The 13,471-nt window shown below is 31.3% G+C and overlaps 1 protein-coding gene across 1 annotated transcript; it reads right to left on the bottom strand.

Moving 5' to 3' along the window:
• Window positions 1-6,495: 6,495 nt before the first annotated feature.
• On the bottom strand, window positions 6,496-11,158 carry LOC145324740 (kelch-like protein 36). The gene is made up of 9 exons (XM_080167347.1): window positions 11,045-11,158; window positions 10,888-10,952; window positions 10,350-10,493; window positions 10,195-10,269; window positions 9,713-9,841; window positions 9,321-9,462; window positions 9,081-9,184; window positions 8,209-8,314; window positions 6,496-6,687 (listed from the first exon to the last, which is right to left on the bottom strand). The coding sequence occupies exons 1-9, from the start codon at window positions 11,153-11,155 to the stop codon at window positions 6,595-6,597; spliced, it is 969 nt and encodes a 322-aa protein (XP_080023473.1). The 5' UTR covers window positions 11,156-11,158; the 3' UTR covers window positions 6,496-6,594.
• Between the last annotated feature and the right edge of the window lie 2,313 nt (window positions 11,159-13,471).

The following is a 13,471-nucleotide window of genomic DNA, read 5'->3' as shown; positions in this document are numbered from 1 at the left end:
ATTTCTGGGGTTTATCTAAAAAAAAAGTTAAAAATTAACCCTTAACGGTCGGGGGGGGGGGGGCGTTGAACGCCCCCCCATCCGGGTTTTTCTATCTCATTTTCTGTGTGTGAAAGATAAAGAGCCAAAACTGCGTGACTTTTTAAGTTTGGGTATGACACATAACTGAGAGTTGGAATTTTTTGAATATCTCCATCCTGGCAGGCACAGGATGCCAGCAAACCTGGCAGGGTCATCCAGGTAAAGAGCAAATATATTTTTTTGACTTAAACAAAGTATTTTATTTTGCCAAAATACCAAAATATCCTCTAGTAGTACATCCTTATATGAAATACAGGTGTTCAAGTCAATTTCAGGTTCCAGGTATGATCCTGCAGGTCCTGATCCTCCAGGTCTCCAGAAATCTCTAAAAGGCTCCTGTGGCCTCAATTTTTGACTTAGAGACTTCAAATTTTAAACGTAAGCTTTTCTTACATGTCTACATAACGTATTAAAATTTAAGATCCACTGCCGTTTTCCCGCCGATGGCCGACTGCGGCGGCTGGCAGCTGCCAAGTACAGCTGCGGCCTCTGAAATTTATATTTTGACATTTCAAATATAAAATTTACATAAAGATAATCATTTTCTGCAAAAAAATTGTTCTTCTAGCTTCAAAAATAAGAAAATTACAGCCGTTTGAAATTTTTAAGTAAAAAAGGACCTAAAAACAAAGGTTGTTAAATAAAAGGGTGAAGGAAGCGAAAATTGACTTTGACTTACTTAAGGTCGGAAATTCATCATAACACAGGGGACTTGTACAAAAAATTTAGCCCTCTAGCTCTAATAGGAACTGAGGTAATATGGGGGGGCGTTGAACGCCCCCCCCCCCCCGACTGATTAAGGTGCGGCAAGGGGCCCAACTGTTAAGGGTTAATGATCAGAAACTATAAGCCAATCCATTTGCAGCTATTTTCAACCCTCTAGCCAAACCACTTTAAGCCTTGAAAAAATTATTATATTTGAAAAACTCAATTGAATAACTATTGGGCAAAATACTTGCAATCATGTTGTTGTAAAATCTTTTCTATTTTCACTGCTGGAGCTTTTTGGGCCAACTATTATTAGTGTTTTTATATAAATACCAAGAGACCTATAACGAAAATATAAAATTACAGAGTAGCTTCGCTACTAAAAATAACTGCACTATAATGAAACAAAAAATGCATGAAATATTACCTAAATAGAATCCACATATGATATGAAAATATAAATAAAATAACTATCAATTTCAAGTTGTATACAACTTTTTGATGGATGAATGAATGGATGGATAGTTGGATGGATGGCAGAAATATTTTTCTTTTCACAACTCAAATTCAATTTTAACTTTGATGGTAGAGTTTATGGATTGTTACAAATTCATTTACCAATATTTTTGGCTGTATTCAAACTTTTACATAAAAAATGGCATTGAAACAATTTAGATTCAAAGCAAACATACTTATAAGTATGTGTTTAAATTTGCTTTATTTTGTAATTAAAACAAAATACAATTAAAGGGTAACCCTAAAATGATTGCACTTTTTCGAATCCTAGTATACCTTAGAAACAATAATTGCTGTGTGGTTTCATTTTGTCATAAAGATTTTCCGATTTTAAACAGTCAAAGCCATCAAAAGGTATGTCCTATGTAGGTATCTTAAAAAGTATAAAATTTCAATTCTGTTAGTGAACAATTGCAGTTACTAGCGCCGTTTTTTTAGAGAACAGGAAGATCAGGATATTCAGGATCGTTTCTGAAACTAAACTAACATACAGAAAATACTAATAAAAAATTGTTAAAAATGAAAGGGATAAATATGTAAATTGGTGTCTGTGAAGATCATTTCTTGTTCTAAAGTGAAGTCAACCTGAAAATCATAGAAAGTTTAGATAAAAGGCTTAACAAAAAATATTTTTATCTTAATATTTTTCTTTAAATAGTATCAACTCTTGAACGTAATTTCTCATAATCAGGGATGTCCCATTAAACTAAATTATAATGGCATCAAAAGTTTTAGAACACTTTCTTTTATTTGCTGGCTTAAAAACTTTGAATATTTGATTAAATCCTTATTGGTTGGTTAAAAACTTATTCTAGTAATTTAACTCACAAAAGGGGTAACATTGTCATAATTAATGGGGATGTACATCAATTTATTTTCCATTGTCTTATCCCTTAGGATCCCTGATCTAAAACTACATATTATATTTTTAGAATATCCCCTAATTTAAGAAAAAATACTTTGATTCCATAAAAATTAATTGAAGCGAAAAGAGTGATAACATATTTTATCCATTAGCTGAACATATTAATTTAATGTATATTTAGACATGCTTTTCAATATTATGTCAACAAAATTTTTAAAAATATAAAAAATGTTTTTAATAAAGTTCGGCAACCGCAAGCAAGCTGCCAATAAAATATCGAATAAAGTCAAATTACTTTATGATTTAAGGATAAATATACATTAACATTCTTTTAATTTCCGTCATCACTTATGTGTGTCTTAACCATAACACTTTGGTTAAGTGTGACTTCCAAATTTGCGGGAAGTTCTAGAGATCTTAGTCTTACGGACAAAACCCCCAACACCAGGGACTATCAAGTTTCAACAGCAGGTTTGATTATAGATTTATTGACACAAACTATTTCAAAGTCCTGAAATTACAAAATCAATTAATACAAAATTCCAGTTTTTTTATATCCACACAATATTATTTGCTTTTTAAAAATCTTTTTTTCTACGGTTAAAGAATCTTTGGGTACTTTGGCTTTAAAGGAAAATTATTTGGTTTAATAGATCATTGTTAAATGCATAAATATAAGCACATAAACATTACTAAAACATAATATTTGAATCATAATAAAGTTTCACGTGTAGCTGGCTAAAGCCTTTAAACTTAATAAATCCGTCCTATATGCCATACAACTATTTATAAATGAAGAAAAATCTACCTGAAGTTCTTATGGTTAAAGCACCTGGCATACTAGAGTTATTCACGCACTATGAGACCAATGATAGGCCCGACTCAATTCTCCGAAATCTTTATCCACACACATATAATTCAAAAGTAACATGGAGAGACCCAAACATAAACAACATTCAAATGCCGCAACTCTTTAGGAAAGGAAAGTCAAACAAAGACGACATTTTTTCTGAATTGGAATAGTAGAATAAGGAAATTAATTTCGATCTTGATAAACACAAAGCTTCCTCGAAAAGAGGTTGAGACAATGTGTTAAAAAGTTTTATTTATTGTCTTACAAGAGGCTCTACAAATAAAAAGGGTTAAGAGGGGACAGAAAAAAAATCCTAAATCTATTTCAAGACATAGTTAAAAAATAAATAGCCTAAACATATAAATGACTGTGTAAAGCTTTTCTTAAATGGAGAACTCCATCAGTTCAGTGGTGGGTAGATCTAAACGTATAAACTTACCACTGCACAGTATAAAAGGATGTACAAACGAACATAATGGTAGTGTTACTACGATTATCAAAGACTAAAGATGTATTAAAATTCTTTAATAATGATAAAGAATAAATAGTATTTATTAAATACTATACACAATATATGTAGGATTAATACTTGTGTAATCTATTTTTCAGTATGGCTTCGCACCTGAACTATATCCACTGGATTAGAACCAGTTTTCAGCCATACTGAAAAATCATGTTTTTCATCGTATTACAGACAATTTTTCACAAATATTAATATAAAAAAATAATTTCAGAATCAGAATTAATTCTAGTTTTAGGCTCATAATCTTTTATTTTAATGTCCGCGGAGAGCTTTATCATTTTCACAGAAATAATACACAATGAATCTAAGCATACTAGAACACACTTTGCATGGTAATAATACCTGTATGTGTGTGGGGTTCATTCTATTGGATATTAATATGGACATTTCTCCAATATTTATTCACAGCTAGGGACCAATAATTATACAACTACATTAGAGTAATATAATTCTGGGGTATTATTACAGAAAACTTAACTATCTTTAAAAACTAACTTAAATTTTCATTTAGGTTATAAATGTTTGTAATTATGTCCAACAACTTTCATTTGAAATAACTGAATTTTGTAATTTGTCTAAAAGAATAAAATTAATTTTGTCTTGCAGGAATGAATGTTATTTTTTCATAAAAAAACTCAACTACAATCTACGTAATAACTCTAATATCCAAATAGTTTACTTTACTGTAATTCTACTTTTACAGATCACCTATGGAGATGCGATCCTCAATTTTCAAATTCTTTGAACGTACATATAAGACTTTTACAGAAATGCTTCGCATCCAAACTATCTATCTATGCTTGATATAAAGTTAACACTATATAGAGCAGATTATGAATATTTGATTGATGTGTGCCCCGCAATTATCCAGTAGCGCTCAGGCACAAGACACAATTACTTTAGCTAGGCCCAAGACATTATTTGTATCCTTTTATGCATTCATAGGCCTATCTCTACCTATATGACACCATATATGGGTAACGCTAGCCTATTCATGGTAATTTGTATGTGATTTGCTAATATTATATGTTTATTAATGACATTATGTTTATTGTTAAAGTAACCATGTAACCAATCAGTACAAATATGTATGCCTACAACCATGCCTGATTTACGTCACAAATTAACATACAGACATTTAATTGCACAGACAAACACTAAGATCCTGGTCCAAAGCTAATGTTATAGCATGTACCTCTTAAATTTAGTTAGTTATTTATTGACTCTCCTACCATCAACTTCTCTTTCTGGCTTTAAAAGGTAATGACTTAGTTGTTTGGCATGCATTGTAGTTTAAATTTAGGACCCTTAGTACTTAGCATGAATTGAGCTTAGGCCTTATGTTAGAATTCTAACACTTAGCACAATTCACTGCTTGGGACTCAGGGCACATTTCTGTCCTACTCTACTAATGATTTTAACACTTATCCTGTAAATATTTTCATACTTAACTTATGCACTTGTAATATAAATACACTGTATAAAAACATTTTCCTTCCTTAATACTTAATATACTTATATAATTCTAATCAAATATCAAAACCAACCATTTATTCTTAGATTAAAGCAGCATAATACTTCGCGTGGGTCTTTTGTTGAGCTTCCACCAGCTCAACCAAATTCGTATTATACTTGTGGGAATAGAGGGTTAAGCATTCTAAACAAACGAACCGACGATGAGAATGTCTATGTGTATTGCAGTAAAAGTAGGTTTTTAGTAGTACTCATAGAAGAGCGGTCTCCATACCAAAATTTGGACAAACGCCCCATTCGCACACACACCTAAGAACTAGGATCTAATAATGGTAATTGGAAAAGAAACATGTTTATGAGCAGTAGTTTGATTTTATTTATTTTCAATAATATATACTGTAATACTACACTCAGTGATTGAGACAATAATATTAAAAAATAACATAATCTAAATAGAAATTACCTGCTTAAACCACATGGGAAGCACAAAATATAACAAAATGCACTCCCCTTCCCCACCCCCAGGCTCTCGCTTATTTAAAAAAAATAGAAAGTATTGAGAGTGGGTTAGACCCCACAGAGTTAAAGTCTATCACAGGAGCATAAAGAAAAAATACTAACCCTCCCTTATTCTAATTAATCCTTATAATAAAGTATCTGTATGTTTGTTTGTCTGTATGTATGTATAAGGACCTCTTTAAACGCTGAACTGATCAGGTTCTCCTTAACAGGGTAGCTTCTCATAAGTCCCGGAAAGGTTAATAACTATTTTGTGGAGGGTACCAACACTCTCCCAAGGAAAATCACATAAAAATCTTTAAATATTTTTTGTCGTAGAGACTTGAACGCAACATAGACAATTATTTCTCAAAATAGAAATTTGCACTAAAAAAAAATATTTCAAGTGCCACTAGAGGCCTCTAGGGGCGTATCCGCTAGTTAATAATATAAAGAGAGAAGGTCCTGTTCTCGCTACGCATTTTGTTGGAAAGCACCAACTATAGATAAATATGCGATTTGACTATTGTTTTAGCAATTATATTGCTAATTAGTTTACATCTATGTAACTTATGCTTGTTGTCAATTAAACATTACATTTTGATTAAGATTATGGGCTAGATGTCTGAACTAGATTAATTCAACTAACCGTTTTTCAAAATTTGCTACTTATGGACAAATTATTCTTGTAGATTTTTTTAGAAAATTTGTCTCGGTCTTTACAGAAGTATAATTATAAGCAATGATATGTAATAGGGGAAGAAAGTAATGTAATTGTAATAAATTATTGGGCTAAGTTTTTTTGTCTGTATTTAATATTTTACATGTACAGAAAAATTATAACGAAAATGTCCAAGCTTTTTTTTCTGTGTGTTGAAGAGCAATTTCAACCCATATTTGCTGGCACGTCTTTGGATGAAAACACTCATAGTATTACTTTTTTCTTATTTTAATAATGTTGAGCTAATATGAATATAATTTTTCTTGTTATCTATGATCTTATAAGTTTTTTAAGTGATTTATTTTATTTTATATATCATAACCATTTTAAATCAATCATAATTATGTTGTATCAAGTTAGCATTCCAAATCATGGAAATAGTCTCCCATGTGAACAGTAGCAAAAGCAGATTTCTTCACTGACAAATACTCTTCATCGTACTCCCAAACCTACAAAACAAAAATTATATAATCTTCAAAATAATTGATAAAGAGGGAGGTAGGATGTGCTAAATTTCCGAAAAGGTGTGAGTTTTCAGGCTTAAAAACAGTAGTAGAACGATAATATTCACTAAATATGTGTATTCCTTATTGAAAAGGACGAAAATATAAGTGAAAAATATTTAGTAAATATTTTTGTTCTACTACGTTTTCGTTTTTAAGCCTTAAAACCCACACCTTTACGGAATCTTAGCACAATCTACCTCCCCTTTCTTGATAAAAGTTAATATAAAAGTTATATACAACCCGAATTCATTTTTAGATTTTAAGAAAATTAACATTTTTTCTCGTATTCATTCGAATCCGGTGGATAGGAACCGGTTCTCATCCATACGAAAAAACTATGTCTAGCATCGTATTATATCCAGCTTTCTACGAATATAGAAATGTACAATCATCGGCACCTCGGGGCTAAAAAAACTAGTTTTAATCTCATAATTGTACTTTCTATATCCGCGGAAAGCCGTTTATAATACGATGCGAGAAATAACTATTCTATGCCTTGATGGGGTCTCCAGCCCTACCTCTACATATTACTATCCTTGTCGAACTAATTTAACGTAACCCAATAATCAAAAATATACTGTTTATAAAAAAGTCTTATTCCTTAAAATCCCTGCTATTAAAGAAAACATAACTATGGAAACCATTGTTCTAATAATGTAATTTTTCATGAAAAACAAAAATAGTTTTATTTGCGGAAGTAGGGGCGTTGAATTTTTAGCAAACTATAATTGATTCCTTTTAAATGTATGTATTCCACCAACTATGGCATAAACATGCAAACAATTACTAAATATGCAGGGAGAGGGATAGGTTTTCAATTATTGTTTTAAAGCTAAAATATTAGGATAGGTAAGGATGGTGTATTATGGTTCTATTTTGTATACAAAAGGTATTTAATCAATGTAATGTTCATTTATTTTATGGGATAAGACAAGGGAAGATAAATTGATGTAAGTTCCCAATGATGATGAGTAAATTACCCCTTTTGTAGATGGAATCTATTTGATTAGTTTTGGGTACCAGTATAATTTCAAATCCAATAGCTTTACCCTTCCTAAGATTTACATGGAAAACAAATTTTTTTTTTTTTTTGATAAAATATGCCTGTCCATGAATCGCCCGAATTTTAAAACCTTTTACTGAAATTAAAGTGTGCACTAATTTTGTGAAATAGTTTTTGTGTACATAACTTTTTATGGACTAAGTAATTATACATAGGGTAAAATTGTCATGTACATATTTAGATCCAGTGTATTTGGGGATCAAATGAAGTATTTCTAAAACACGGTTACTGTCTGTAAAACAAATATGAGAATTATAGATTTCTAAGAAAATAATTGCAAAAAAGAAATCTCTCCCCCCCCCCCCCCTTCCTATTTCATAACAATAAAACAATTAGTTTTGCCTTCAACTATATTCTAAACTATAGAATCTTGGTACCCCAATATCTATCTTTCTTTTTACCTGTCCCTCCTCATTATATCTCTCCACAGTGTCCAGGTATAGTCCTTCCCATCCAGCTATGGCAGTCAGAACTCCATTCACTTCAGAAAATCCAAACATTGTTCTCCTAAATTAAAAGACATTGATTAATATCTTATAATCTTGTACTTCTTAATATTTTTTTCAAATTATATTTTAGCATAGAGAGAAAATGTTTTACTTGAAAAGTAATGAATGACTAAAAGATGTGTGAGGTTTTTTTATGACACCATGGAAACTGTCCCAATTTTGTATAACTTTTGCGGAACATGTTCCAGTTACGTCATATTTTTCTTTCCCGAAAAAGGGAAGGGGGGAAGAAAATCTCTTCAAAAGAGATGGGGAAAACCCCCTTTTCTCCCATCTCTTTTTTCTTCCCCCCTTCCCTTTTTTTTCTTTCCCCCCTCCCTTTTTCGGGAAAGAAAAATATGACGTAACTGGAACATGTTCCGCAAAAGTTATACAAAATTGGGACAGTTTCCATGGTGTCTTTTTTTATCCTTATATAATAGTAACAGGATCTTTGTGTGTCTGTGTGTGCCGAAAGATCTTGCTAATAACTGAACTGATATGGTTCTCCTTTACAATGTAGTTTCTCTTACGTCCTGTAATGGTTTGTGGCTATTTTTGAGGATGGTATCACCTAACTCCTAAGAAAATCGCCAAAAAAATACCAAAAATATTTTCAAAATCCCGCTAGGTGGCGCCACTTAAAACTATAAATGTAAGTAACAGGGGGGGGGGGGGAGATCATATTCCTCCTCCCTTCCTCAACCTCATCAATGGCCCTAATAGGCCTCTAAGGGCATTGCCGCTTGTATCCACAAAAACCAAAAACAAATTTACATGATAACCTGTGTCTCATATCTTCCATAAGTGTCCAATTGCCTGTTTCTACATCATACATTTCCACATATTTCACTGGCAGCTGACCAATATCATCTGGATTGTCATCATTCTACAGCATTAATAAATCTTAAATTCGATTCTTTTTATTTTGCTACTATCTTTAAGTATTTAGATGATTTAAGCTAAAAAATAACACTAAATAATATTATAAGGTAAAGCTTTAAATCAAAATAATATTTACTCACAATAGCCCAACCACCAGCAGCTACAATATTTCCCTGGAACCAGGTACAGGCATGTTGTCCTCTACCCAGGATGAGGGGTGTAAGAACAGTCCAGGTAAGGTCTGTAGTGTTAAACAGCTCACATCTGCGCTGATGGCCAGAGCTAAACAGAAACAAAATATTATTTACCAAAAATATATATCAATTAAGTATTTAATTGGTTTGTAAATTTGAAAAGACTTAAAGCTAATTAATAAAAAAATTTCAAACCAATATTTTTACTGTTGCTAGGATTTAAAAGAAAAACTGGAGTATCCTTACTTGCAAACTTCATGATGTAAGGAAGTCTTAGCATTTCATTAAAACTAGTGTGTAAAACCACCTATTGTCATCAATGTTTATGCTGTGTATACCTGTCATATCCACCAATAAGAGCAACACTATCATCTCCCCAGGGGAGAGCACAGAAATCCTCTCTGAATCCCTGGATCTCAGAGAATTGTTCCCACCGGTATTCTTCCCAGTTGAATTTCTCTATAGACCTGAATTTAATATATATACTTATGCTTTTCTTTATTTAATTGCATTCTTATTGTTCGATCATATAATTTATTTAATATATCTTTTCATTTAGTGGACTCAAATTCTATTTACAGTCTTTTTTAGAGGTTAATATTGAAAAAACTAATATTTAAAAATGTAATTTATCAAAATCAAACAGGTAAAAGACTAGAATTTTTAAAGAATATTGAAAATTGAAGGAAAAGCAAAGAAGACTTCATTAAAATATAACAATTTCTTATCCTTATAAATCTGAAGCAACTAAAAGAAGAATTAAATTCAGCCAAGTTAAACCATTCTCAAATTGTTTGTAGTTTTTTAAAATATACTTTACCTGACAGATCCTACAATTGTACTTCCACCAACAGCAAACAGGTCATCACCAAGAACTATCAATCCAAAGTTATGTCTGAAAAAAATACATTGATCTTATAATGAAGAAAAGAGTTTCAAAATTATTAATCATCTTCTTTTGAATGAAATTGTTACCTGCCAATTTCCAGTTCAGGGAAGTCTGTCCATGTCATTGGCTGTTTATCCAGGTCTAGTGCATAGCATTTCTTGACAGCACCAAATATTCCATACCCCCCACAACTTACCAACAAGTTGTTGATTCTTGCTGCACTAAACTCTCTGATAAAGAAATTTATGACAGAAAACATTTGAAGGTAACAGGAACAGTTATGACTGACTTTCCAAGAAATTAATTTATTGGAATTCATTGGATGTAAACAACTTTAGTATATTTACAATACAAGCCTAAAGTCCAATTACTGTGTATTTTCTAGAGCAAAATTTATGCATTATCTATAGGTCTGACTTTATTCTCTAGTTTTTAAGGATTCATGATGTAGGAACCTTTGTTTGATTGCTTTATCCAATAGCAGTTCTGAAAGTTACCAAAAATACTTTCTTTACTATATTCAACTTGATTATACAATACAATGAACCTGTGTGTTCTTGATTAAACAACATTGACTTTTACTTATTATATAAGATTGCTGCTAGTCCAGATGTTATTTATTACCTGTCTGTGTGCGGCAGATCAGGTACACCAGGATTAAACAGTCCACAGGCACCGTAGCCTTCAATCTAAATAAAGGACAGTGTGCTTAATTTTCCAGAAACCAACATCTGAACATGATTAATAAAACTTTTGCTATACAATTTAAATCTAATTGAACCTGAGCTATGGAAGGATGCAGAATACTATCAACCTCTCCACCAATTATCAGAACACTTTCACTGCTAACACACCATACTAAACTTGATATTATCAAAGCTTTTGATAACATTTTAAATCTAAATTTAGTTAATTTATAGTTTTATATGTACTTAAATAATAAATGTTGAAAGAATTATGCTTTTTTTCTTTTATATTTTGTTGCACTCAATGTTTAATACTTAACTATGCATATCCATTACATTTGAAACTATCAACATTATAAAAATTAACTGCATTTCAAAATTATGAGCAGAATTTTTGATCATTGAAATTTAGCCTTGGAGACTAATATCAAATGCATTACTAAATTCAAATATACACAAGGACAATTACTTTTATTTTTAGCGCAGCAAGGATAATCTAGATATGATTAAAAATGAAATAATTTTTTATTGTTCTTCACATAAATAAAAAAAATTCTTACAATTACGATTTGAGATAACTTGTCATTGATTTTGGATTTAGGTGAATAGCAAGGGGCTTGCTTATAGAAGGGGGGCGGGGGGTAAAGTAGAACAAGAGCAAGAAAACAGGAATGACATATGAAGATCAATAGATCCGTCAAATTACTAGGACTTTGAGCGCATACTTTCAAAAATCTTTACATTCTAAGGCTGATCTCATTCTAAAATAAGAATAAAAAAAGCCTATTAATACCAATAAGATTTGCAGACATTATAATTATAGAGTTGCTAAACTGGTTCTCACTGTATATTCTGATGCTAATTAACTGTGTATAAATGCAAAGTATGGAATAATTCAACTCTAGCTGAGTATACACTGCCCCACTTTTATCTTTTCAATTGTTTACATACCTTTATCTAAACAAATTATAGTTCAATTTTGACATTTAAAGCTTATGTGCAAATAATGAGAAGCACGTGTATGTGTGGTCATTCAAATTTCTAATTTTTATATGTATAGTATCACAAAAAAAAATAATAATATTTGATAATTGCTGGCTTTCAGATAAAACAAGGATGACAACATCTATTAAAGCCATTCCCTAACACGGTAGGACAAACGAACATTAACACTTTTCAGAACTAAACAAGCAGAATATAAATGAATACGTCTACACAAAAATGTAATTAAATTTGTTTTAAAATTTCTTAAATACAGTATATTGTTTCAGTACCTTAATGGAATGATTATAACATACAAGAATATGTTGTCAAAGAAGTAAGAAATTAGCATGTTTTAATTAAATGGATATGCAGACTTTATGGAAACCTTATTAGAGTTGTTGCGCATTCTAAATCGTACCTAACTGTTATATGAATCATCATGCAAAGTTTGAAATCGATAGGACAATTTTAACTTGTTCAAATTAACAAAAAAGCTAATTATCCCGGATGGACCAACTCAGATTTTAGAAAAGCTTCTCTTGGAAAAAAGTTTTACCAGGAGCGTGCATAGGATATTGTTAGGGGTTTGTTCCTATGTGTTGTGGAAAGCAAAAATGAAAGTAAAAATTTAAAGTTTACTTCTGTTGTTATTAATGGAGTAGTGCTCTTCCATTTATCCGTCCTGCACGTCCCAGTTGTACATTATCAATATCTTATTTTTGCAGCTTTATCTTTTAAATAAAAAACACATTTTTAAAAGCGAAGCTTTTCTATAATTAGGGTCGGTCCGTCCGTCCGTACGTCCGAGATAGATAGCTTTTATTCGTTAATTTAGGCATGTTAGAATTGTCCTATCGATTTCAAACTTTGCATGATGACTCCTGTAGTAGTTAGGTACGATTTAGAAAGCGTAGCAACTCTATAATCATTACCAGAATGTCCGTACGTCCATTTTAAACATGTTGATTTTTCTAATTTTTTCACAGCAAATTTTTATGTGATCTAATTATCCGTTTGATCTGATTTTTGGTATATTGATTCCTGGGACAACAAAGAACAATATTTTAAGCGAAGCAACTCTATAATCAAATCCTAAAAATGTAAGTATGTCCATAAACTCAATAAACATTATCCTGTATCAAGAAGTTTTTCAACAAATTTACTTACAATTTTGCTTCGACTCTTATACTTTTATATTCTGATAATTCAGTTTAGACACTATACAAGTGTTTATGTCCGTTTGTCCTACCGTTTCAGTGCTTCGCTTTTATGGATGTTGTCATCCTTGTTCTTATTATTTTTTTATCTTTCTTAATTCTTGACACGTTTTATATGTTTAAATTTATCTATAGTTTGTTTTTCATACATTTATTCAAGCAAAATATACCTATACAAATTTTTAAAAGCGAAGCTTTTCTATTATTATGGTCGGTCCGTCCGTCCGTCCGAGATAGATAGCTTTTATTCGTTAATTTAGGCATGTTAGAATTGTCCTATCGATTTCAAACTTTGCTTGATGATTCCTGTAGTAGTTAGGT

The sequence above is a fragment of the Acartia tonsa genome, chromosome 7 (assembly GCF_053477335.1).
Source record: "Acartia tonsa isolate MP-2025a chromosome 7, ASM5347733v1, whole genome shotgun sequence".
Taxonomy (NCBI): Eukaryota; Metazoa; Arthropoda; class Copepoda; order Calanoida; family Acartiidae; genus Acartia; species Acartia tonsa.
This window is presented reverse-complemented; position numbering and strand designations above follow the sequence as displayed.

Excerpts from the sequence above, each read along its gene's own strand:
- LOC145324740 (XM_080167347.1), bottom strand. The coding sequence starts at position 11,155 with ATGTTATCAAAAGCTTTGATAATATCAAGTTTAGTATGGTGTGTTAGC. Across the intron at positions 10,494-10,887 it reads GATCTGCCGCACACAGACAG|AGAGTTTAGTGCAGCAAGAA; the intron begins GTAATAAATAAC and ends TTTCTTTATCAG. Across the intron at positions 9,185-9,320 it reads CTGCTGGTGGTTGGGCTATT|AATGATGACAATCCAGATGA; the intron begins GTGAGTAAATAT and ends TTAATGCTGTAG.